Below are 25,710 nucleotides of genomic sequence, written 5' to 3'. Positions count from 1 at the left end.
TGTCATATCTGCTGGTTTTCAGCTCCTAAAAATAGCAAGACCAGTCACTCTCCGTTATTACTGCAATAAGCATTTGTATCAACATCTTTGTTAGGTGTAAATTAAAATATTTCAACTGCTAAGTATGCACATAATTTCTATTGACCACTCCAGCAAATTGTCAATTTTAAAACCTACTATGCTCAAAACGCATATTTACCTATCCTCTTTACTCGGCTCCGTCCACCAGTGACTCAAAGGTAAAATCCCGACCCTCCTGTACAAGTACAGGCAAGTTCCTGAATCCCACCAATTACACCATAATATCTCCTGCGTCATTTGAACAAGTACTGAACATAGGGCTGGGAAGTGGGTGCGGACAAGTCTTCTCTTCAAAGTGCATACATTTGAGATTTATCATGCCTCGTCTTACCTCCCCGCAATAACTCTGTGTGCAGGTATGCCAGGCCCCTGGTAACAGAATGGGCCAAACGGCAAGAGCTCACCCAGTCGTTGGTCTGTACACTTAGGTACTTGCACAAGGAACCCTGTGGAGAAAAAAAAACGTCATCATTTTAAAATGCGTTCAAAACATTCATATAACAAATTGACATGAAAATGAATTAGCAAAACAATTCCGAAAATTCAATTCAACTCTACGTAAATACTGGATATAGTGTTCCTATGATACGCAAAATATGCCTAGAGGTTTTTTTTTGCCTCGACACAACCTCAGCATAATCTCCTACGCCGACGACACCCAGCTGATCCTCTCCCTGACCAACGACCCCGCCGCCGCCAGAGCCAACCTGCACGAAGGGATGAAAGAGGTAGCCGAGTGGATGACGACCAGCCGCCTGAAACTGAACTCGGACAAGACGGAGGTCCTCATCCTGGGCTCCTCACCCTCCGCCTGGGACGACTCCTGGTGGCTTCCCGCCCTGGGCACCGCACCCAAACCGACAGACCATGCACGCAACCTGGGCTTCATCCTGGACTCCTCCCTCTCCATGACCAGGCAAGTCAACAACGTCTCCTCGGCGTGCTTCAACATCCTACGCATGCTACGGAAGATCTTCTGGTGGATCCCCACCGAGACCAGGAAGACCGTCACCCAGGCCCTCGTCACCAGCCGACTGGACTACGGCAACGCCCTCTACGCCGGTCCCACCGCCAAGCTCCAGAAGAGACTCCAGCGGATCCAGAACGCCTCAGCCAGACTCATCCTCGACATCCCACGAACCAGCCACATCTCCGGACATCTGAGAGACCTTCACTGGCTCCCCGTCAACAAAAGAATCACCTTCCGCCTCCTCACCCACGCACACAAAGCCCTACACGACCAAGGCCCGAGCTACCTCAACAGCCGAGTCAACTTCTACGCTCCCAAACGCCACCTCCGATCAGCCAACCACGCCCTCGCCACCGTCCCCCGCATCCGAAGAGCGACTACAGGAGGAAAATCCTTCTCCTACTTGGCCGCCAAGACCTGGAACTCCCTCCCGACCGACCTGCGCCTGACCCAAGACCACCTCTCCTTCAGGAAGAAGTTGAAGACCTGGCTGTTCGAGCAGTAGCGGCACGCCCCCCCCCCCCCCCCCCAGCGCCTTGAGACCCTACGGGTATGTAGCGCGCTTTATAAGTGTCACTGATTGATTGATTGACACTTTCCATAAAAAAGGGAGGGACTAATAGAAAAACCCAACATTAAAACAAGCTCCCACAAAACTCGGCTTCAAATGTTGCTGTATCGTATAATTTACAGCGCTTCAATGCTTTTACGCCGTTTGTCAAAAGTAAATTGACTTGATGGCGCAATTATGGTTAAGTGAAAAACTTTTTCAAATCAGAGCCAGGATCGTTTATTGTCTTTATTGTAACTCTCATTACTGACTGGCATAACCAGCTATATCACCTAATTCATATGCTTCGAACATAATCTCTTCGTGTCTCACCCAAATAGAATGTGTCAGGACACCATCAGGAATGAGGAATCCTCCAAAATTATAAACATTGAGCCCACGGTAAAAGTCAAGTGGTCATCACAGTAGAAGAGGCCTAGAGGAGGACATACTGATCACCACAAGAAAAATGTGGTTCCCTTCCTAATGCTTCTGTCCATTACAAGAGGCACTAGTAGCCTAAAAAAATGACCCCTGCTAGTCTTCCCCAGAATTTTGCGAACGTTAAAAAATAACTCCTAAAATATCAAACAAAATCAATATTGGATATGTTCTGGGGTCACCTAAAGTTAAGCAGCGATAGCATCACAAAGTAACAAGCTTTGCGTTGTAAACCTCATAACCAGAACATTACATTTGAATAGGAGTAAAATTAAAGGAAAAGCAAACTCTTGCATTGATTACTCCACATGGTTCTTAAACAAACTAATTTAAATTAAACCTACACACTTAAAACAAGAACTAGTGCATTATGGCCCACTTTAGCAGACTTTTGTCTTCACCACAACCCAACCTCCATCTGGAAAGGATATGTCACTCAGAAGACTAATGGTTTATATGAAGCATTTTTCTAGGTTGTTGGCGCTTGGCTCAACAGTTGTTTCCTAACAGGGGGTGACAGGCCTAAGCAAGCTTTCTTGTTTTCAAATGTAGGGTGTAGCCCGACGACAAATTTGTCCTGATGAGACATGCATGAGCACCATAAGGGTCAAAACATCAACATTGTAAACCCATGAGGCTGAATGTAGAAAAGCATACGGGAAAGAGTCTGATGGACAACTACAGTCCTTTGCTCTGTATTTGAACTAGATTTAGCTTTGACTATGTTTGCATGAAACCTACCTGCATATATTCACACACCCACACCTGTGCACTGAGATGTTGTACAACGGCAACATCATATTAGCTATATAATGTATATAGACATGAAATATATGTAGACATAATGCTAATACCTAAACAAATACCCATTTGGCCTTCTAGGTAATCTACTCGCAATATGTTCCAACTGTAATAGGTGTGGACAAACTATTTTGAAAGATAAATGTTGCCTTAAAAGGACGTAGGTACAGAGTATACCAAATACCTTGTACTGGCAAACAGTAGAAACTTTGATCATGAGCAATGATTCTTTGAGAACCAATATTTATCTGTTCTATAGAAAATCCAGGTTCCCAGACATAAGGGCGAGCCCTTTTACATGTATTTGAAATGTAGTTCCCTAACGGCATTCGCGAATAAGAGCTTCGTTTATCAACTCTATTGCAGTAGCTCTGCCTTCAAGATCTAAAGTAATCATACAAAATAAGGGCATAGGTCCTGCAGGAGAGGCTGTGACAGACCACTTAAAAATAGCACAAGCACTCTTCTATGACATGACTCTAAAAAGAGAGGATGATGATGCTCTAGGTCGGCCTTTTGAACATTGGAGAACAGTTCTGTTTCACTTACATCAAACATACTGAAAATGGTGGCTGTGATCTTGATGTGAGTTAATGGATACCTTTTTCTCTTTGGTATATTCGATCATCGTAAAAATGTCGTAGGACAGTCCTTCATAACCTAGTTTCTTATATTAATGGAGCTTTTGGGAGACTGTACTAACAAAGATGAAGTCTAACGTGGATTGTGTGCCAACAAACACTAAGGCCTCATTCATACTTGCCAAAAATCTTTCAAACAATGTCAACTAACATTTTTATTTGGTGTAGGTCTTTAATCACAGACTATTTGGTCAGCATACTGATTACAAACATACAGATGTGGTAAAACGAGATATTTGGAGACGGCTTACCACCCTGTTTGTTTAGATAGAACATGGTGGTCGTGTTGTCGGTCTGGACTAGGACCGAGCTGGATTCGATTGCAGGTAAAAAAGCTTTCAGAGCAAGGTGAACTGCTCGCAGATCCAACATATTGATGTGGTAGGATTGTTCCTTTGCTGACCACCGCCTTTGCATCTGAAGGCACCCCATGTGTGCCCCCCAGCCTTGCAGAGATGCGCCTGTCACTAACAATTGCACTGGAAGTGGCTGGTGAAAAGGAACTCCCACCAACAGATTTCAAAGCCGAGTCCACCATTTGATGGAGGATCTCGCTGCCTGGGAGAGACCGATCCGATCTTCCCAGCGACCTGTCGTTTGATCCCACTGGTCCTCCAGAGTTTGCTGCAATGGGCGCATTCTCAGCCTGGCGTTGGGGATGAGAAAGATGCAGGAAGCCATGGATCTCTGAAGGGATGCCACCTGCCGGACTGTTGGATTCTCCGTCTGGAGTAAAATCCTGCACTTCTGCCGCATTGAAGAAAGTCTCTCCTCCGAAGGAAACCCAAGTTTTCGTCCAGAACAGAGCCTAGGTAATGGATGGTTTGGGTGGGCTGTTGCACTGACTTCTCCATGTTGACATGAAGGCCGAGATTGTGCAACTGCTGCAGACAGACTTGGAAGTCGTTTTTTACTTGCAGAGGGGATGGCCCTTTTAGAAGCCAGTCGTTCAAGTATGGATAGACGAAGAGACCTCTCCTGTGCAGGAAGGCTGCCACCACTGCCATGCACTTGGTGAAGCCTCGCGGAGCCGATTTGAGCCCGAAGGGCAGGACTTTGGCCTGGTAGTGTTTGTGGCCGACCACAAAACGAAGATACTGCGATGACGTATGGCAATCGGAATATGGAAGTATGCATCTTGGAGGTACACCGAACACATCCAATCTCCTACTTTTAGATGTGGACATATTTGGTGAAGGGCCAACATGCAAAACTTCTCCTTCACTATGACCTTGTTCAGAAGGCAAAGGTCCAGGATAGGTCAGAACTTGTGCTTCTGATTTTTTGGGGGACAAGAAAGTACCTGGAGTAAACTCCTTTTCCTCTTTGAGAAGGAGGAACTTCTTCTATAGCTTGTTTTTGAAGAAGAGCCTTCACCTCCTTCCGAAGCAGCTTTATTTGGTGAGGACGAGATGTTTTCGGAGGTATGTCCTTTGGAAGCACACGGAAACGTAGTATGTATCCATTGCAGTATATTCAGCACCCAACAATCTTTTGTGATGCCGCCCCACTCTGCCAGATGCTGTGAAGCACTTCCTCCAACTGGAGTGGGCAACGGCGCCAGAAGAAGCCACTGCTCAGGACTGCCCTCCTGCTCTCGCTGTGGTAGAGGATTGTTGTTAGTGACCACCTCTACCTCTGTTTGATTTACGGCCCTGAAATTGGGACTTGCCCTGGTTCTTGTCCTGGGCCCACTGAGGGGTTGAACCCTCTGTTGAGGCCCCTTGCGTTGGTTGGGTCTTTACCGACGCTTGTATTCTTTCTTTTTCTCCAAACCGATTGCCTTGAGAGTGTCCAGTTCAATTTTCATTCTATTCATCTCCCCGTCTGCGTGTGTTCCAGAGAGAGAGAAACCAGAGAATGGGAGGTTCAAGATTCTCTGCTGCGCATCCGGTTTGAGGCCTGTCCATCTCAATCCTTGCGCATATTCCATGGGCGTAAGAGTGCGCCGATAGGGCAGGGCCATCCGCCGCTGTGCTAATCATTTGGTTTGCCACCAGAGATCCCTCGGTTACTATTTCATCAAAGTCCTTTTGGTCCTCCTTTGGCAGCGTGGTTTTGAAGCGTTCCAAAGAATCCCATAAAGCACTGTCGTAACGGCCTAAAAACGCAGCTGCGCTGGAGACCTTCTAGGTAGAAGCCGCAGAATTGCAGACCTTACGACCCCCTGAGTCCTCGGACCTGCTTTCTTTATCCGGTGGAACCAAGGAAGTAGCAGTGACAGCATGTGTTTTTTGTGCTGCGGCTACGATCACAGAGTCTGCAGGTGGATCCGTTTTAACGAAGACCGGGTCCGAGGCATCCGGCTTGTATTTCTTTTGGATGCGAGCTGGCACTGCCTTAATGGTAGCTGGAGACAGAAAGGTGTCCACGACTGGGTCAAGAATTCCTGGAACCAAGGGGAGCAATGGTCAAGACGAAGGCTTCTGATGAAGAGTATCGAAGATCACTGTTGTTGCTATTTGAGGGACAGACATCTCGATGTTGAGTTTCTGGGCCCCTCTCTGTCATCTATCTAGAGATAGGGCTGTCCGATAGTGTGGGGGAATAATCCCTCTTAGATGAGCGGGTAGAGGAAGTAGAGGAAATAGATGGTGTTCTTCTACTTCTGCGATGGGCGCTGTGCCTCCTTCCCCGTAATCTGTCCACACGTTCCTCCCATCTGGGGGAAGGTGATCTATAGTGCCTTCCCTCACGAGATCTCTCCATGTGAGCTCTACGTCTAGGAGAGCTATCCCTGTCCACTTCTTCCACTAGTCTTTGTCGAGGAGACCTGTGAACAGGACTGGCATACTCCTGCATTCGCCTCGTCGCACCTGAATCCTGCCAATGATGCAAAGGAAGTTGCCATCTTGGGGATAACCGAACAGCAGAAGGAGCCTCCTTGTGATGCGATGGAGACTTATGGACAGGACTTCTAGCTTCCGGAGAGGCTGATCTTGTATAAGCTCGCCTGGAAGAGTGAGAAGAAGAATGGTGTGAGGCTGACTCAGTCACCAGGACCACCGATCCTTCTCTAGATCTCACTGAGGTAGGTCTCGACGTCGGGCGTGAGCCTCTCGACGCCGAACCAGCACGCATTCTAGATGTCGATCTCCTTGGATCTTGACTTCTCGACGTCGGAGTCGACGCTGCCTGGACCTCCCTTCTACTCGATGTCGAACGTCGTCTTGACGGCGACAGGTGTCGGCGAGAAGTAGGTGAAGAATGCTGATGCCTCGTCGTCGAACGTCGGAGTAAAGCAGACGGCGGAGGACTTCTCTCTCTCTCTCTCTCTCTACGCAGAGTGTCACTGAGACGAGGGCGGAGCAGTGTCTAATCTCGACGTCGAAGGTCTTTGAGACGACGGCAGAGGGGTATGCGTCCTCGACGCCGAACGCCGTCGAGACGACGACGGAGATCTCGTCCTCGACGCCGATCGTCGCCGAGTTGGCGATGGCGGCGGGCTCTTGGCTCTCGACGTCGAACGCTGATGGGTCTGCGACGACCGAGGATAACCTGTTCTCGACGCCGAACGTCGTGTCGACGACGGCGGAGGGCCTCTAGTCCTCCACGCTGATCGTCCCAGGGTTGACGACGGCAGAGGGGTGATACTCCGACGCCGATCGTCGCCGGGTTGACGGCGGAGGGCTTCTGTTTCTCGACGCTGATCAGCGCCGGGTTGACGACGGTGGAGGATCGCGATGACGACGTACCCGAGTGACTATTTCTTCTCGACGGCGAGCGCGCTGTCGAAGGTCTTTTCTTGGATAAATGACCCACAGGTAGATCTTCCCTCAGCGCCGAGCCCGGCGCTGCTGTTGAAGGACGTGAGATCTTGCTTCTAGATGGTATTCTAGACGTCTTGGAGCCCTTCCTCACCGGAGACCTTCCTCTAGATGATTCTTCCAGGCCATACAGGCAAATTCTTTCCTTGTCCTTCAGAGTTCTCTTGGACAGGGTTTGGCAGTGAGGACAGGTTTTAGGGTCATGATCCTCAGGTAGACAAAGTATACAGACCTCATGAAAGTCCGTCTTGGCCTTCTTTTTACCACAAGAAGGGCAGGAGTCAAAAAGAGATGGAATTTTAACATGTAAAAAAATGCCCAAAACTGTCAAAAAAGGCTCGGGCAGCCGCGTGTATTATTATTTCACGAAGCCCTGGCGCTCAAGCATGCACTCACCGATGATCCCACAGTGGTTTCCTCGAAGCAGCACACAACTCCAATGTCCCAAAATTAAAACCATGCCCGACGCGTTTCGAGGACAACGCCTCTTCATCATGGGCTGTTCACAGAGGCATAGAAGGCTCACCTGTTTCAGTTATTTTTATTGAATTCCATCTCTCACAATGGGTGTGGCTCATAGTGATTGCCACAGATGCATGCTGGTAATTGCAGTACAACCGGGTAAGTATTAGTGTTCAGCCTTCGTAGGCTCCATGCCCCTGTGAAATATTTGCAGCTTTTTGACATCCTTTTGTAGGAAAAGACTTCTGGCTTTGTGTGCTTTTGTGTGCTCTGGAACATCGTACCTTTAAGAAGAGAGTTCTCTTCCTCCGTCTTTCGTTTTCAGAAATGGTGCACCGCTTGTTAACGCGGCTCGGGCAGCCGCGTGTATTATTATTTCACAAAGCCCTGGCGCTCAAGCATGCACTCAACGATGATCCCACAGTGGTTTCCTCGAAGCAGCACACAACTCCAATGTCCCAAAATTAAAACCATGCCCGACGCGTTTCGAGGACAACGCCTCTTCATCATGGGCTGTTCACAGAGGCATAGAAGGCTCACCTGTTGTTTCAGTTATTTTTATTGAATTCCATCTCTCACAATGGGTGTGGCTCATAGTGATTGCCACAGATGCATGCTGGTAATTGCAGTACAACCGGGTAAGTATTAGTGTTCAGCCTTCGTAGGCTCCATGCCCCTGTGAAATATTTGCAGCTTTTTGACATCCTTTTGTTGTGTGCTGCTTCGAGGAAACCACTGTGGGATCATCGTTGAGTGCATGCCTGAGCGCCAGGGCTTTGTGAAATAATACACGCGGCTGCCCGAGCCGCGTTAACAAGCGGTGCACCATTTCTGAAAACGAAAGACGGAGGAAGAGAACTCTCTTCTTAAAGGTACGATGTTCCAGAGCACACAAAAGCACACAAAGCCAGAAGTCTTTTCCTACAAAAGGATGTCAAAAAGCTGCAAATATTTCACATGGCCATGGAGCCTACGAAGGCTGAACACTAATACTTACCCGGTTGTACTGCAATTACCAGCATGCATCCGTGGCAATCACTATGAGCCACACCCATTGTGAGAGATGGAATTCAATAAAAATAACTGAAACGACAGGTGAGCCTTCTATGCCTCTGTGAACAGCCCATGATGAAGAGGCGTTGTCCTCGAAACGTGTCGGGCATGGTTTTGGTTTTGGTTTTGGGACATGGAGTTGTGTGCTGCTTCGAGGAAACCACTGTGGGATAATCGTTGAGTGCATGCTTGAGCGCCAGGGCTTTGTGAAATTATATATATATATATGTTATATATATGTGGGGCACATACATTGCAGTATTTCCGGGGTCCCGCGCATAGGTGGGAATATTCTAATGCTTATGACTTTGATGGGGATCGCCTGGAAGAGAACAGCTGAGTGTAGTCGGCGTTGGAGATTATGTTGAGATCCTGCTGTTGGGCTACGTGTGCATGCGGGGCCATGTAAATTTTGAACAGCGTCGGGCTGAGGGAGGATCCCTGGGGTACGCCGCAGATGATCTCGGAGGCTTTGGAATGGAATGGGGGAGGCGGACGCTCTGGGTTCTGCCGGAGAGGAAGGAGGTGGTCCAATCCAGAGCCTTGTCTCTGATCCCTGAGGCGTGCACGTAGTGTGCGGTGGCAGACGGTATCGAAGGCGGCAGAGAGGTCTAGGAGGATGAGTGCTGCGGTCTCGACGTAGTCCAGCAGGGTCCTGATCTCATCGGTGGCGGCGAGGAGGGAAGTCTCGGTGCTGTGGAACCCTGACTGGGAAGGGTCCAGGACTCTGTTTTCTTCAAGGTATCGGGTTAGCGGTCTGTTGATTGTTTTCTCGATGACCTTGGCCGGGAAGGGGAGCAGAGAGATGGGCCGGAAGTTCATGAGGTCTCTTGGGTCTGCCTTAGGTTTTTTTAGTAGGGCGTTGATCTCGGCGTATTTCCAGATCTCTGGAAAGGTTGCGGTCTCGAGGGATTGAGGACGTTGCGCTGGTGAGGTGCGATGGAGCTGCTTGCTCTGTAGAAGACGTGGTGCGGGAATGGGTCTGACAGAGAACCGGAGTGGATTGTGTGTATGGTCTTGATGGTGTCATTGATGCTCACGCTGGCCCAGGCTAGCAGGGGGTCGTGGTCGATGGTGTGCGGAGGGTCTGTTGTGTTACTGTCTGTTGGGGCTGTCCGGGTGTTGAAGCTGTCGAGGATGTCTGCTATCTTGCGGTGGAAGAAGATGGCAAGGGAGTTGCATAGGGCTTGCGACGGCAGAATGTTGGTGTTGGAGAGTTCCTTCACGATGTTGAAGAGCTCCTTGCTAGTGTGTGCGATGTTGTCGAGGCGGTCTTTGAAGGAGGTCTTCTTGGCCGCCCTGATGAGGTGGTGGTGGTGGTGGGTGCGGATGCGTCCTTGTGTGCTGCATGGCTGTCCAGAGTTTGTTCACTGTGCCATTTCTTCTCTAGTTTCCTGCAGGCTTGCTTGGAGGCTAGGAGTTCTGGGGTGAGCCAGCTGGACCTCTTGCTGGTGACTCTGTGGGGATGTTTCTTCAGCGGGGTGAGGGTGTTGGTGCAGTCCTCGATCCAGCATCTGAGGCTGTGGGCAGTGTCGTCGTTGTTGGAGGGTTCGGTGTGTGGGCTGAGAGCGAGGTTTGCGTGTAGTTGGTCTTCGGTGATTTTGCTCCAGCAGCTGCGGGGGATCTATTGGGTGTAGTGGGGTGTGGTGGCCTTCTGGAAGGCGAAGTGGATGCAGCGGTGGTCGGTCCAGAGGAGTTCGGTGGTGTGGCTGACTGAGACGTGCGGGCTTGAGGAGAAAACGGGGTCAAGCGTGTGGCTGGCGGAGTGGGTGGGCATTGTGATTAGTTGCTTCAGTCCGAGGTTGGCGAGGTTATCGATCAGGGTTGTGGAGTGGTGTCGTCGTTGTTCTCAAGGTGAAAGTTCAGGTCTCTGAGGAGGATGTAGTCGGTGGAGGTCAGGGCATACGTGCTGATCAAGTCGGCGATGGAGACGCTGAACTGGGGGTAGGGTCCGGGGGGGTTCGGTAGACGAGGGTGCCTCAGAGTGAAGTGGGGGTCTGTGTGGATCTGGAAATGCATGTGTTCGGCGGTGCTGAGTGCGTCTTCGGTGCTAGTCGAGACCCTGATGCTGTTCTTGTGGACGATGGCGATTCCTCCTCAGACTCCGTTGGTGCGGTCTCTGCGGGTGATCTTATAGCCGTATGGGATGGCTATGGCGATGTTGAGTGCGGAGGAGTCGTTAAACCAGGTCTCTGTCAGGAAGGCGACGTCCAGGGATGTTGTGTTGAGCAGTTCTCAGAGCTCGACTGCATGCTTGTGTGGGGAGCAGGTGTTCAGTAGTAGGCATCGGAGGTGGTTGGGGTCTTTCTTGGCGGGTGGTTCGTCGGCTCTGAGGCTGGTGTAGCTGCAGTTCCGGCAGGTGAAGGGGCCGTGTGTGCATTTCGGGGCGGCCTTGAAGCAGGTTTGGCTCCGTCCGGAGTTGAGAGCATGCAGAGTGCTGGCGTCGTAGTGGTGGCGGTTACTGTGGCGGGTGCAGGGGCCAGGGGTTCTGGAGCTAGGCGCGGACAGGCGCATATGGGCTTGCCTTAGGCGTGGCCGCTCAGCGGCCGGCATATATGGGGAGGTGGGAGGGAGGAGCAGCTGGGAGGCTGGGCAGCGAATGGACAGTGGGCTGTCAGGGGGGCGGGCCGCAGGGAATGCAGCGGCGAGGGCGATGAGGGACAACAAAGGTAACAGAAGGAAAAGAGGGCACAAAAACGAGGGAAAAACGAGTGGCACAGAGGGTAGAAGGGCACAAAAAACGAGTGGAACAGAAGGCAAAAGGGGCACAAAAATGAGGGAAAAAACAAGTGGCACAGACGGCAGAAGGGCACAAAAAACGAGTGGAACGGAAGGCAAAAGGGACACAAAAATGAGGGAAAAAACAAATGGCGCAGAAGGCGGACGGGCACAAAAAATTAGTGGAACAGAAGGCAAAAGGGGCACAAAAACGAGGGAAAAACGAGTGGCACAGAAGGCAAAAGGGCACAGAAATACCGGAAAAATGAGTGGCATAGAGGCAAAATACAGAACACAGAAATACAGGGGCAGCTAAGAACAGAAGGCAGAACGGGCAGAGAGGCATGGGGGCAGCAAGGGGAACATAAGAGAATACCGGGCAGAGACACGGGGTAGCAAGGGGAACAGAAGGGAAAACCGGGCAGAGACACGGGGGCAGCGAAGGGTACAGAAGGAAAGACCGGGCAGAGAGAGCACAGGGACAGCGAGGGGAACAGAGGTAAGAAAAAGGGGCATGGACCACATACAGGCAGTGGTGGAAGACAGACAACAGGAGTCACAGACACAACAATGAAAATGCAGGCAATACAATAAAAGCAATAAAGCGGAGGATGAACAAACCTACATACGGCCTACCACTGGCCACCAGAGATGAGGCGCAGGTGGTAACCTGCGGGTGGCGGAGGGCCTTGAACTTCCTCAGCAGCGGCAGCTGGGGCAGGGAGACACAGGCGGTGCTGTGCGGAGGCATAGCGACCCACCTGGTGGGGTCAGGGGTCGCTGAACTTATGCTTGAAAATCAAAGAAGATAGTCACACTACTTTGAGAAAATGCAGTTCGTAGTAGGTGGGCAAGTACGTAATGGCGGCTAGGGGGCCCGTTTATAGCACAAACCAAATATTACCCCCCTCAAAATGGTTCACCACCAATTTGAACCATTGATTGTACAAGTTTATCTGATGACATTGTCACATGTATAAAAGGGCAGTAAAGATTTTAGAAAAACATTAAGTCACACTCGATACATAGCCCTGGATAAGACAACCCAACACATCATATAAGGTGGTTTGGGGGTGAGGGTATGTGTATTCATTCTCGAAAAAAAGACAACATTTTGAGAATAAAATTTCCATTCTTGTCTCTGGTAAAAAATTATACTAATTTGATTATTAAAACTTCCATTCCAAAGTTTTTGCATAAAATTAACAAAAAAGGACAAAAACTAAAAAAAGAAAATGAGATAGACAAATAATGCATTGTAATGTATATCACATTTTTGAATTAGGTGTCTCAGTGTAAATATGTGTGTATATAGATGTAATGTTAATAAAATTGTTATAATCAATAAGTAATGCACGTCAGGTTTGTATATATTTGCAATCCTGAAGAAGCTCGTAACTGGGGGAAAAGCGTTGGCTGAGCTAAAAGTTCTTTACTCAACTATAAAATGATGCTAGAATAAAGACAAGCATAAACCAAGGAAATCACCTCTCGATGAATCTTTTTACGAGATATATATATATAGATATATATATATGGCATATTGTTTGCTTTAAAGTTGCCTCTCAGCTTGTGTTAAAAAATAAAAAAAACTAGCTGGACAAGTAGCTGATCATGGTTTGGATTTACGTTTGCACTTTTTTTCTTTTAGAATCCTACCTGGCATTAAAAGCTTGGAAAGGCTGGTATGTCCACTGCTGCGGAGTGCAGAAGAGTACAATAATAGCAATTAATGAAAATGGCCTAACATTTTTGGTCAAGTGAATTGTAGATTAGCATCCATACATGCCTCCACATATGAAATAATAGCTATTCATTGCCCTGGTTCATGTGTCCTACAACTACTTCAAGGCAGCTCTGTGCCTTCTGAGATTCAAAAGAATAATTTGTCTGTTGATCTGTTGAATCTCAGTGAAGAAACTCTGCAAATTGGTCCGCTTTCACCTAAAATGTTTGCAACATTTTACTTGCCGTTTCTTTGTGTAACTGAAGGGCAAGGATTAATTTATTGACATTTCCATGAGTGAGCCAAGGTCAGAGAAGATGGACAAAGAACTAGATATTTTCTTTCTTCAGGGTGATGGAGAAAGGAAGAATAGTAAGCAATATCCTCACATTGCTGAAACATTCATCTGCAGATCTTTTATACTTATGAACTGGAGGTTTAGAAGTAATCAGGTTAGAGATAGGTCTGTTCTAAGTAAGTACGGATTGCACGGTCGAGGAAGATTTAACCTCCAGACATGGTTTCTAGGAAAGCACAGATCTGTGTTCAACTTTGGTTCCTTTACATGAATAGGCGAGAAGGCAAGCAATCGCTCATAAAATCTAGCATGGAAAAAACACAAATCATGCAGTGAAAATTGAGGATCAGAGGTGGGGTTTGCCTGGGACTAAGATGGCTGTGACTTTGAGGGTCCAGATACGGACTGCTTTACTGGCTGTTCCCACGGACACACGGAGACCTGGGGAGTGTTGCTATTGAGATGAGAAGCAGCAGACTCGCTTTTGGCATCCTTGAGTGAGTGGGGGGTGTGTACTGCTGTGAGAGTGCTGCTCCCTTTGCCTGAGCTTTGGGGAGTGCAATATGCAGGAGGTGTGCCAGTTGGGGCAGGCCCAGCTCACGGTGTTCCCTTACTTGTTGTGGGGATGTATCACCAATGGGGTGCAACATAGTGAAGGCTGCATCCCCTAGGCTTAACCGTGGGCAAAGATTAGACTCCTGCATGGATGGGTAGCATGATGGCAGGAACCAGAGCACTGAGGCTATGAGATCCAACTTCAACAGATATTTGCTACCAGGTATCACTTCTGGGGTATTGTAACCTCTCATTCCTTTGTCACAGCATCAATTTTGATCTGTCTGGAGCCAGAATTATGTTTTGAAACTGCTTTCACCTCATCCACTTGCATGACTCTGTTGAGAAAATATTTGTCTATATGACAGACTCGGACATACAGTCAGCAAGGGGCAAACTGATCCAATCTACTGGAAGAAAGATGAATAAAGAAAAATTTGTTGTAGCCCCAAGCTGGATGCCAGTAGAAGGATCTAGAGAATCAGCAGATGCCTTCTAGAAGCCAAAGGATTAAACAAGGAAGTTGGCCTTGCTCTAATCTATCAATGCGCTGCATGATAAGTTAGAATGGAAACCTGCCAGCATAGAAGCAGGGGTCAAATGAGTGGAAGGGAAGGTGTAGGATCTTTGTGGTAATGTTTTAAGCTTGGAGCAAGCGACAGAAAGTTTGGTTATAAAACCACCGCAACTGCAGCGCAGCAGCCCGAGAATACATCCTCCATAAAAGATCTCAATGGTTTTCAAACATGTAAATAACAAGTAATGTTAAAAAGGATGCACGGTCTAAGTCCCTAGGCAACCTGCAGAGAAGCTCCAAGCTACGAAAACTAGGGGTGCTGTTTTCTATAACAATGAAGAGGGACTTGAGAGACAGAAGATTGTAGTGTATAGGTGTACAGATTTCCCTTAATACATCAACATGAGACACTTAAAGTAGGCAGAACAGTTATTGTGGTGATCTTAAATTCAGCAGAGACCTTTCAAAGGGTTTCAGCTATGCCAATCCACAAGAAAACATGTGCTACAAGGGCAAACACGTTCTGTTCTTACCGAACGGAGCTCCAATATTCTGACAAATAAGAACGGGTTCATGGAAACGAAGGATGAGCGGACAAGGCTGTTATGGCCGCCATTGGTTTTCCAGCGAAACTAAAGTTGTTCTTTCAAAAATGTTGGCACATGTTCTCAGGTGGAAGTATAGAAGGCATTTCTAGATGGGCTGAGGGACGAAGGAGGGAGGATGACTTACAAGCATAATGAATTCCCATTGTTGTGGGTGGTTTGTTCGACAAGGGATGAAGGGTAAATGGCAACCATTGAACATGGGGTAGTCCTTGCTGTGGAGGGAGAAGCAGGGAAGTTTATACTGGCCTTTTGGGCTTGAGATTTGCTAAGCATTGTAGGTTTGGGCTACATTTTATTATGTCTGTTCTGCTACATAGTCTTTCTGTTGTCCTGCTTCCTCGCCAGAGTACAAAACAACATTCTTGTGAACGACAGAAGTCAACAAACTGGATTTCTGCCTCGAACCAGAATTAATTATGTCCTTAGAGGTATAAGATAATGAAGACTGGGGAAGCAACGTCAGTTATCAGTGAAGACACTAATGTATGTCCTGCTTTTCTAAGTCCTTGACTTTGCCTCCATGAGTAATATCATAGTGTTGAGTGTGTGTGATGCATGCTGAATGCAGGGTGTGTGCGCTTTGTTTCTGTCAGTTGGCCAAGCTTATTCCAGGATGGGCTGAGATCCAATCATCAAGCTCCTAGTGACGTAGCCTAGAGCTGTAGAACCACCTATTAAGTGGCTTCAATCTAAAGACATATATACTCCTTTATTTACAAATATGTGGACTGCCTCATTTTAAGATGATTAAGGACTGGTGCAAAAAGTCGCAAAACTAGTATAATTTGTGCGTCTTCTCTGCTCCATACTTTGTTTTTGCATCTTCATGGACGAGAAAGCAACCAAAGAAGAATCTGGTACCCAGTTTTTTACCTTAAGCTTTTTACCTTTTGGTATTTGATTGCCATTAGTATGCCCGGAAACATGTGACTGGTGCAGCATTCCAAGTCTACTACTGCCAATGTTTGTGAATTCTAAAAAGTAGCACATTTGCTCCCATTCAAGGAGTACTTCTATGAACGCTATTTTTCTTTCTTTTTTTGGTAAACCAGTCAAAATTAAGATCAGTCAAATGACTCTGCTCCAAAACTCAACAAGTTAAAATTCTTTAGTGAATTGAGAACGAAAAGAGAAACAGACATAGCAAAAGCAAACCCAACTCAGGGCCCCAGGCACAACTACCAAGCCAAGAATGCATGCAGGGGTGTCACAAGCCAAACACTTCCCACCCGACTCCCTGAAGCTGCGCCACTGCCTATCCCACCTGGGCCTGGTGTTCTCCCTGGGAACTCATGACTACAGTCACGAACGACACATCAGACTGGTGTCTCTGCCCATACTTTAACCTCTTAAGTGCTGCGTCGGGGCGTTGGCCGTCGGCAGCAATACCTCCCCAGTGCTGCGCACGTCCATTGGACGTCCATTCAGCACTAGTTCCAATGGACAGCGCAGCACTGGGGAGGGATATTTGCGCCGCATCTAAGGTGTTAAATGTATTTTAATCGCACACACTCTTTTTCAACTCTACTACGAGGAGCATTGATGGTAGAGTGGTCAAATTGGTACATGTAGGCAGTGCTCCATGTTTCTAGTCCTCACCTTTTATAGATCATTTAATCAAGTGACTGAGGGCTCCATGTACTATGTCCGAGTTGCAAATAGAGGTGGACACATAAGCAAATGAATAGGATGATCTGAGTCAAGGTCTAGCTTGGCTCTAAAGCTCAGAGCAGGAGCCAAGCCATAGAAACGTTTGGCATCTATACCGTGCATCAAACATAATATAAAAACATGATGCAGTCTCTTCAAAATAGTGTATTTTTATAATATGTGGAAGCTTATCGCCTTAGTGCATCAGATTATATCGCTGCATAGACAGACATTTATTAAAAGTTATAGCTTTTAAACATGAACTTTGAAATATTATGGCTCACACCCCAGCGACAAATCCATTAGTGAACTATATGGCAAGTCAGTAGTCATGTGAAACCTAAACATGGCCTACATTATTATAAATGGAGCAACATTATAGTCTATTAAATCAAATATAATAGGTGGTGTACGGCACAAATGCTGAATGCAGGTATTTAAAAATGCTTTCATATGTGATAATAAAGAAAACGTAGGCTATGCGATATAAAACGTTTGCCTAGGATCGCACAATTCGGACAAGTAGGGAATATAGGATTGATTCCAGGTTATCTGGCTTCACGTTTTGAAATTCAGCCACCAAATGTATATGTTGGCCAGTCTCTATCTCATCTGTTTGACATCAAATGTCACGGTTTTGTCTTTTATTCTTGGAGCACAAAGAGATAAACTGAAACAGAGACAGCAGACTCGACTCTGGGCCCTAAGACCCAACTATCAAGCCAAGAATGCATGTATTTGGGCGTTGTCACACCCATAACACTTCTCCTGAAGCTACGCAGCTGGCCTAGGATTATCTTTGCTGTTTACAGTCATCGCCTACAAGTGTGCGGAGCGGCTAACAGACCTGCTCTGAAGGAATGAGTATAGATCTTCAACTGCCTGCTATTATACCGGCAGGTAGGAACTGAAAAAACTGTGAACTGAGTATTAATTTATCATGTGGGGAAGACTTCAGACTGTACCTGATCTTGATTCATGCTTTTAAACGACTGCAGGAGTGGGGCCAGCCTAACAGAGGTCACCTGGGTAGAATTCAGCAGATGTGGAAGCCTAATAAAGGATCACTCGGAGTATATAAGTGTGATTGTGTAGTGTTTAGTACAGGTGCGTGAGAAAAGCATTTTTGTTTTTATTAAAAAGACAAGTCATGGGCTGGACACTAAAGGTTTGTGTCTCTTGACTGACTGCTTAGTGCTGAGCTCAAGACACCCATGCTGTCTGCCTGAGAAGCTTGTAGCCACTCACACATGCTACCATGACAGTCACGTGCAAAGGGGTTGTAACTAGTTTGTATTGCAATAGCAAGATGGACTACAGGACACCAGTGGCAAACTAACCTCATAGTTGGGGCCCAGAACCCTGTCTGCCCTGTACCTCCCACCTCGGCGCGGGATCCGACAATAGGTATTAAATATAAACATTTTATGACAATAATCGCTATCTCATATAATGTCAGTATGGTGTGCTGGCGGACCGGACCCTATTGTCAAGCCTGACCAGCTACTGCACATTCTGGAATTTCTGTTTGGCAAGTCTAGCGAAGCACTACACATTAAGCGTATCTTAGGCATCACTAATAATTAATAACCTTATTAATGACACCACAAACATCTGCAATTCCTTCAAAACATGTACACATCCTACCTTGAAAACAAGGTTACTGGTAGCCAGGGTGAAATGTTGCATTTCCTGTGTTAATGTAATACATACTTAAGTACTACTCTTCTTTACAGAAAGGGAAATTTGCTAGCATTCCTCAGAAACATTGTTAAGGTTTTCTTCAACATATTTCTTGCTCCAGAATGGGTCAAAGGAAGTTGGCATCCACCCGACCCCCTACCAGCTGATCCTACTACATCTAAATATGTGTGTGGCACAGAACCGGATCCTGTATTAACAAATCACCGATAAACACCCTGTATGCATGCCTGCCATACTTCCATCCAAGTTTTAGCACTATATAAAAATATGATGTGAATGACAAACTCAATCTTAAATTACTGTGAAGTAAGGATATTGGTATTTGAATAAGGCACAAAAATGAATTGCTTATTATTCTAAATAAATGAAAATAAACATCTGCCATGGAAACTTAGACAGTTAAAATATGCAGCAGTATGGCTTCACAAGACCTCTGGGTCTATCAAAATTTCAAATCACGCATTGTTTGCCCTAAACCCTGAAGCCATTTATTACAAACTGAGGATTTACTCTGCCTGGATTCCAACTAAAAATGTGTTACATACGAATTGAAACACTTACAATTGGATAGTACTCCATGACTAATAAATATTCCATACGTCCATCAGCAGTAAGTCTCTCGTCTCCTACAATAAAATGGGCAATGTTGCCATGGTCCATCAATGGGGTTCGGTATATATTTCTTTCATTGATGAAGTTCTGGCGGTTGCTATAAGAAAAAACTTTCACAGCTACAGGGCGCTCGTCCAAAGATCCTTTATATACTGCTCCATATCGGCCGCGACCAATAAGCTGTTTGAAATAATATATTTGTCAGTACAATGTAGTTAAAAAGAAACAGTCAATGCTATTTGTTTGCATCCAAAAAGGGGAAGCAACATGCCTAACCCCCAAATAGTCACTCTTCCTAAGTGAATTATTTCCTATACATTTTGCTTGCAAAGCAGAGAATGAATAACAGCCAGTCATTGAATAAATGGTATTTGATCTGCATGCACAGCCTTCTCATAACTCCACACATAGGTACAATCAGTAACACATATGTTAAAGATGTATTTATGATTTTATACTGTCATTCGGGTGACATGATAAACGTCAAAGCTGAAGGTTAAATGGTTTGCAAATGTCATAAAAAACTAGAAACTATATTTTAATACCACCATTCATATTTTGGTTAAGAATGTTGGATACTACATATAAGCAAAAATAACTTTACTGGTATTCTGTCACACAGAACATATTGGTGAGAGAAGTTTCAATGTGGGAGGGTACAACTCCCCGATTATAGATATTTGGCAAAAGAGGCATGGCTATCTTCCACTACGTCAACCAATTCCATATTCCTATGCCTTCAAGCAGCACTTTTATCTCAGAATTGCCCCTGGGTCACTCGTTAATGATGTTCATGATCAGGGAATGACATTGTAGCAGCTTCTGCTGCTAATCAATTCTGCATAATACAGCTTCTTAAAAATAAACACTACAAGTGGAAAAAACATCAGCTGAGAGACATTAACAGGGATGAAAAAGGAAGTACTCTCATTTTCCATCAACCAGTACTACCGTGTGATAGGCTCTGCATGTTATATCAAGGTGTACTAGTCACCCAACGTGCACATCTTGCACTTAAATCTCTCATCTAATGTTCTGAGTTTTGAGTAAAAGCCCTCTTAGGTTCTTGTTGAACATACAAACTATTGTCTTTCTCCAAACTTTGTTTCAAGTTCTTACCTCCAATAATTTTAAGTTGTCTAAATCCAGCGTGGGCTCAGATGCTGCTGCCTCCATCATATTCATGCTGTGTAGCCCTTGCTTACGGTCTCCTGTGGGCAATAGAAAGACTTCAAAAAAAGCACAATACTACTTTAATAAAGTTCAGTATTTCTATAAACAAAGTCAAGTTCTTGACAGAGTGTGCTCCACAAATCAATGAACTTCAAGGCACTCAATCCATCAAGTAATGACTCCGTAAATGTGGATAAATTATGAAGTCCGAGACGTTTTGAAAAACAAGATGTTTTTAGTGATCCGATGGTCCAATAACAGTGCTTTTCAGACTCAGCCATCAGTGGCGTACGGACTTTGCCCTCACTAAAATACAGTTTCTGGGCCAGTACTACCAAATTACCCATAGATGATCACACAGCCTAGTCTTCTATATACATGCATAGAGGCAGCAATGGAGTACTAGCAGCTAACATGAGAATTCTCTCTTACAGCTTTTTACCAACCGATTGGATTTCTTGTAATTTGTGAGTGCATCTTTTGGGCATTGTGAGATACACAGTATCATTTTGCATTGAAATTGTGCATTAACTGCTGTGCCCACTAGAAGGACAGTGTGATATATCACCTTCGTATACACGATTTCCATAACATGGTGTTCCAAGAAGAACCAAGCACCTAATAGTAACAAAAGGGTAACTAGTGCAAAGGCATATTAATGGCTCATATGCATTTACATTGCATATTAAAGTCCAAAATAATTATTGGTAGACCCATAAAGCGGAGATTTTTGCTACTGGGATTACTGTATGATGCATTACATCTATTGTAAAACCATAGCCACAAACCATCTGACTGATGGGTTGGCTAACTCCCAACAACCTCTAAATATATCTGAGCAGCACTACCTCAGTGAAAACTGTGCCCTTACCCCCCCCTCACCTCACCGCCACTACACCCTTCCTTAGCTACCTCGATATCTACTTTGTCCGTCTAGACTACTGACTGTCGAAAATATCCTTATATACTATTATGTACTCCACATGTAATCTGTACACTTGCTGCTCTGCCAATTCTGTATTGCACTATTTATATATGTACTGTATCTATCTGAAAAATTGTTTTATATACATATCAAGCCGTGGGGCAGTCGAAACGAGTCAGGCTGGGCACTTGCTGCAATATGACAGCGCACTTGCACTGTAAACTGCTCTAAATAAAGAAGATTTGAAAATCTCTACGTTTGTGTTCCGTGTGAATGATCGAGATATTGACCGTATTCAGGATTATGGTGTATGTGTGTATATATATATATATATATATATATATATATATATATATATATATTATACCCATCTCCCTTAGCCATCTCAAATATCGTCACACATACCGTTATGTATTTCTTTTTTACGCCACATGGAACATTTTGCACTCAATGACGTTCCAACTCCATAAAGCACCATATACACTTATACCATATCTTCCTCAAAACTGCATTCACCTGTATATCCTGATGTCTATTGTACATTTTATTTTCAAACTGTTATTATGTATCCATACTTACAAATGTAACTCATGCAGTTGATACCTTCGGGTCAAGATCAAGCTATACAAAACTTGATAAATATATAAATATCGCCACTTTTGTCATAACTGCACTAGGCAAGCGCATTCTCTTTATTTCTACTTCATACCTCCACACATCCTGTATCCAAAAAAAGAAGCCGCAATCAAAATTGCTAACACAGAGACAGATCCCAAGGCAATCACGATTATCTCCTCCTTGTGGAACCCACGTGACTGGCCTGAAAAAGAAAAATAGATTTATCAATGTTATAAACGGTTTGAAACTATGTCACTTGTTTTTAGATGTCCTCATTATGCTGAAAGACGTTAGATTTGAATAGGATCTCAGACCACATGTTGTACATCTTGTCCAAATACTATATGTTGCATCAGCTTCAGAGTTCGGGCCATCGCTAAACTACATATTACAGCCAACACCAGTATTTGCTATTAAAAAATATTGGTTAGATGAATGTGATGGCAATATTTGCTACTGGCATTAACAATGAACAATGCCAAAAACTACTTTCTAAAAAGCATTTGTAAATCAGGAGCCGGTGGTTTCAGCACAAACTGAACCACGTCACTCCCTACACACAGTCACGTGCTTCCCAAAACAGAGTTTTTCAGTTGTACCACGACAGATCAGGAACACAAACATATTTGTTTCGCACGATTCTCTTTTAGAAGCAATAGCTCACCACCACCAAAAGAAGCATGGTAATACTTAGAGTAGAAAAAAAATACCACCTTCAAACGTGTAGCATACTTGAGAAAGAAACTAAAAGCATCTTATATTTCTGAACAATTAAAGTTTGATGTACAAATCACTATCCACTTTGAAGACCTGACATTAGTTCCACTACAAGAAAAAAATTGCTTTGAACACTACTTGACACATCAAATTTGCAGCTCTTTGCTTCGTGTGCACTCCCTTTTCCCGTTTGCCTGCGTTAGATTAGCCCCAACCAACACTGCAACAAATCTATGCTAGCACACTGTTTGCTTCTGGTTCCCTTTCAGTGGAACCGACTCATCAATTTCTGACAGCTTGATAATCCCCCTGCTTCAGACTTTAAAATCTTTTATTACAATCAAATGTCCTTGCCCCGGCCCTTCCCCAAAAGTACACAGTTGTCGCAGTCTGCCTAATTTCTTTCCTTCAGCCTACACCACCTACATGTGGCGGCTATATGAAAACTCCATCTACTTCTGTCTAACCTTTTAAAGTGATCAATAATGACACATGGCGCTATGCAAAATTTCAAATCCTTCAAATAATCAAGCATGAACAAAATATTTTCAACAATGTTCATTAAATTATACAAACAAAACATATGAATATCCACATAGATACCTCTTTGTTTTCTTTACAATCAATACTAAATAGGCGTGTCCAAGATGGTGTCTGCCACAGACGTGTTGTAAAAAGCTCAGTTTGCATCCAGGCCAAACATCCTTCATAATATGGCCCACACCCAGCTGACGCCCAGTGGAGCACGAGCCAGTGCGACCAGATTAGGTGACCCCGGATTGGCACTGGGAGCTGTACCAGATTTGCACCCAGGCGATATTTAAGGAGGCAGCCTGAGAGAAGGAAACCGACACCGTGTCCAGGAAGCACCTGTAGAAGATCCCGTGGACGCGAACAATAGCAACAGAACACAGCCGCGACCCACAGCTGGCGCTGCAGAGAGGGAAGTGGAAGGTACCCACGTGGACGACAGATGTGAGAGAACATTGGCCCGGATACCTGTGGAAGACCAGGGCTGGAGCTGGCCTCAGGGCCATGAGGCATCAGACTTGCGGTTTGCGGTGAGGCAGCTAGGAGTTGATAAACTGAGGATGCAGGTTAGAAATTCTCTGCGGCCGGTGCCTGCAACAAAAACACTGACAAGGCCTTAGGGAAGCACGAGTGTCATGAGGGGCAGAAACAGCAACCCGAAACTACCAACTCAGTCGGTCTGGGGATCTCTGGACCTCAGAGAACGTGGACTTGGTCCGTGGATCTGCCTGATTTCTCCATGACCCACAGGAATTTTTTAGCCATAGGAAGGCACAGGGGCCCAGAGATGACCCACGGATTCATTACTGGGGTCTCCAATTACGTTAAATAATGGGGCAGAGGCTCCAGTGTGAACTTGCGGGTGTGGCAGCAACATAACTAGTTGGCCCCTCCCCCTGATTGTTGTCTCCCTGCAGCGCAGCCCAGTTGAAACACACAAGGGTAAGGGGACACGTAAAGCCTTCCCCTCTCCCTCCCATGTGATCATGAATCACTAGACCAGGTTAGAATGTGGAATATCTGAAAGCACACTGACCTGGGCCAGCTCGCCCACCCCACCATCCTCTCCGGACTACTACACCAGAGGCAGGGGACCTGGTGAACGATCTAAGCTGAGCAACAGGTGGATTCCATGCAAGCAAATACCTCTGAATAGTCTTAACCCATGGCCCCACTACTAACCCCAACGAAAACAACCAGCACAGAGAGCACCTGCGAACTGTGCCACAGTGGATAGTGGACCTGACTGGTGCCCCACAACCTCCAGTGATGGTCAAACCTAAAGGCCCAAAATCAATAACTACTTCATCCATGGATATAGCAGAGATGCTTATGTCGCAATCATCGGTGGGAATCCTCTAAGCCACTGGAGTGCATACTGGAGAAACACACAAAATAATTTGAAATGCTCCTCCAAGAGATACAAGACGACAAAATGGTACAGGAAACAAAAATTGACTCAGTCACTATTGATGTAAACCCAGGGCCGGACTGATAGTAGCAGGCACCGGGCAATTCCCTGGTGGCTAGCTATGGTGGGGGCCGTTCTTGTTACTGGGGGCCAGCAATATCGCTCCTTGTAAAACAATCAGTCGAAACCGGCCCTAAAGAACAGCTCAGCTGCAAACCCCCATCTTAGTCCCCCCTCCTCCGCCCCTCTGGGTGCCGGCCAGCAGTTTGCCTGGGCCAGTTTCAGTTCCCAGTCCGGCCCTGGGTAAACCTACAGCGAGCAGGCCATGGAAACTAGTGGACCGAGTGGACAACGTGGAATGAAACGTAACCCCGCTATGACCCACGATTAAGGATATGTACACTTAAATGCAAGACTTACCAACAGAGGTGAAGAAGCTGCAGTGACAGATGCAAGACGTTGAAGGTCGATCCCAACGTAATAATATTCAAATCCTAGGGATACTGGAACTAGCAGAAGGGCTGAATATGGAACTTCTTGTGGAGAAGTGGCTAACAGAGACGGTTCTTGTTAGAAGGCTCTCCAACTTATTGTCTGTTGAGCGGGTGCACCGATTGCATAGCTGGTGGCCTCCACCAGGAACTGCCCCGTGCCCAGTCATAGCCACACCCAATTACCGCAAAAGGTACCTCATCATGCAACTTTTCCACACTAAAGGGTCATACCACCAACAGAACGCAACAATAACTGCCTACCTTAAGTACACTGCAGAGGTACAGAAGCACTGCAATTCCTTCACAGCAGTGAAGTAGCAGGTGAAAAGCATGGGCCTGAGATATGCTCTCCTTTTCCCCGCTAAGGTGTGAGTGACAGAAGGAGACAAAACTCATTTCTTCCAAACCCTGGTGGAAGCTTTTATATGGCGGCAATCAAAGGGGGCCAAGATCACGACAGAGAGGATCACCTGGTGGGAGGTGGGCACACGTGAAACAGACCAGGCAACGGGGCAAGATATCCCACAGCCGGCCAATGGTGGACCAGGCTGCCAAAGTGAGGGTCTAAGTGGTAGCGTATGTCATACAACATAGCATTAAGGTCAGAACAGGGTCGGATTCAGAATTAGATATCAGCAGATCCGGGTCCTCTGAAGGAACCCCACGACAAGGCCTTCTTCTGACACC

General features: G+C 46.0%; 1 protein-coding gene across 4 annotated transcripts in view; it reads right to left on the bottom strand.

The window, feature by feature from the left end:
* The window catches only part of BMPR2 (bone morphogenetic protein receptor type 2), a 513,538-nt gene that overhangs the window by 134,142 nt on the left and 353,686 nt on the right, over positions 1–25,710 (bottom strand). For all 4 annotated transcript variants that reach the window (XM_086955265.1, XM_086955263.1, XM_086955264.1 and 1 more), the window contains exons 4-7: positions 21,962–22,072; positions 20,274–20,365; positions 19,104–19,334; positions 413–527 (exon numbers count right to left, since the gene is read on the bottom strand). In XM_086955265.1, coding sequence (XP_086811391.1) covers positions 413–527; positions 19,104–19,334; positions 20,274–20,365; positions 21,962–22,072 — 549 coding nt within the window. The remainder of the gene's footprint in view (positions 1–412; positions 528–19,103; positions 19,335–20,273; positions 20,366–21,961; positions 22,073–25,710) is intronic.

The sequence above is a fragment of the Lissotriton vulgaris genome, chromosome 2_1 (genome assembly GCF_964263255.1).
Source record: "Lissotriton vulgaris chromosome 2_1, aLisVul1.2, whole genome shotgun sequence".
NCBI lineage: Eukaryota > Metazoa > Chordata > Amphibia > Caudata > Salamandridae > Lissotriton > Lissotriton vulgaris.
The sequence above is the reverse complement of the archived record's forward strand: the minus strand, read 5'-3'. Positions and strand labels throughout refer to the sequence as shown.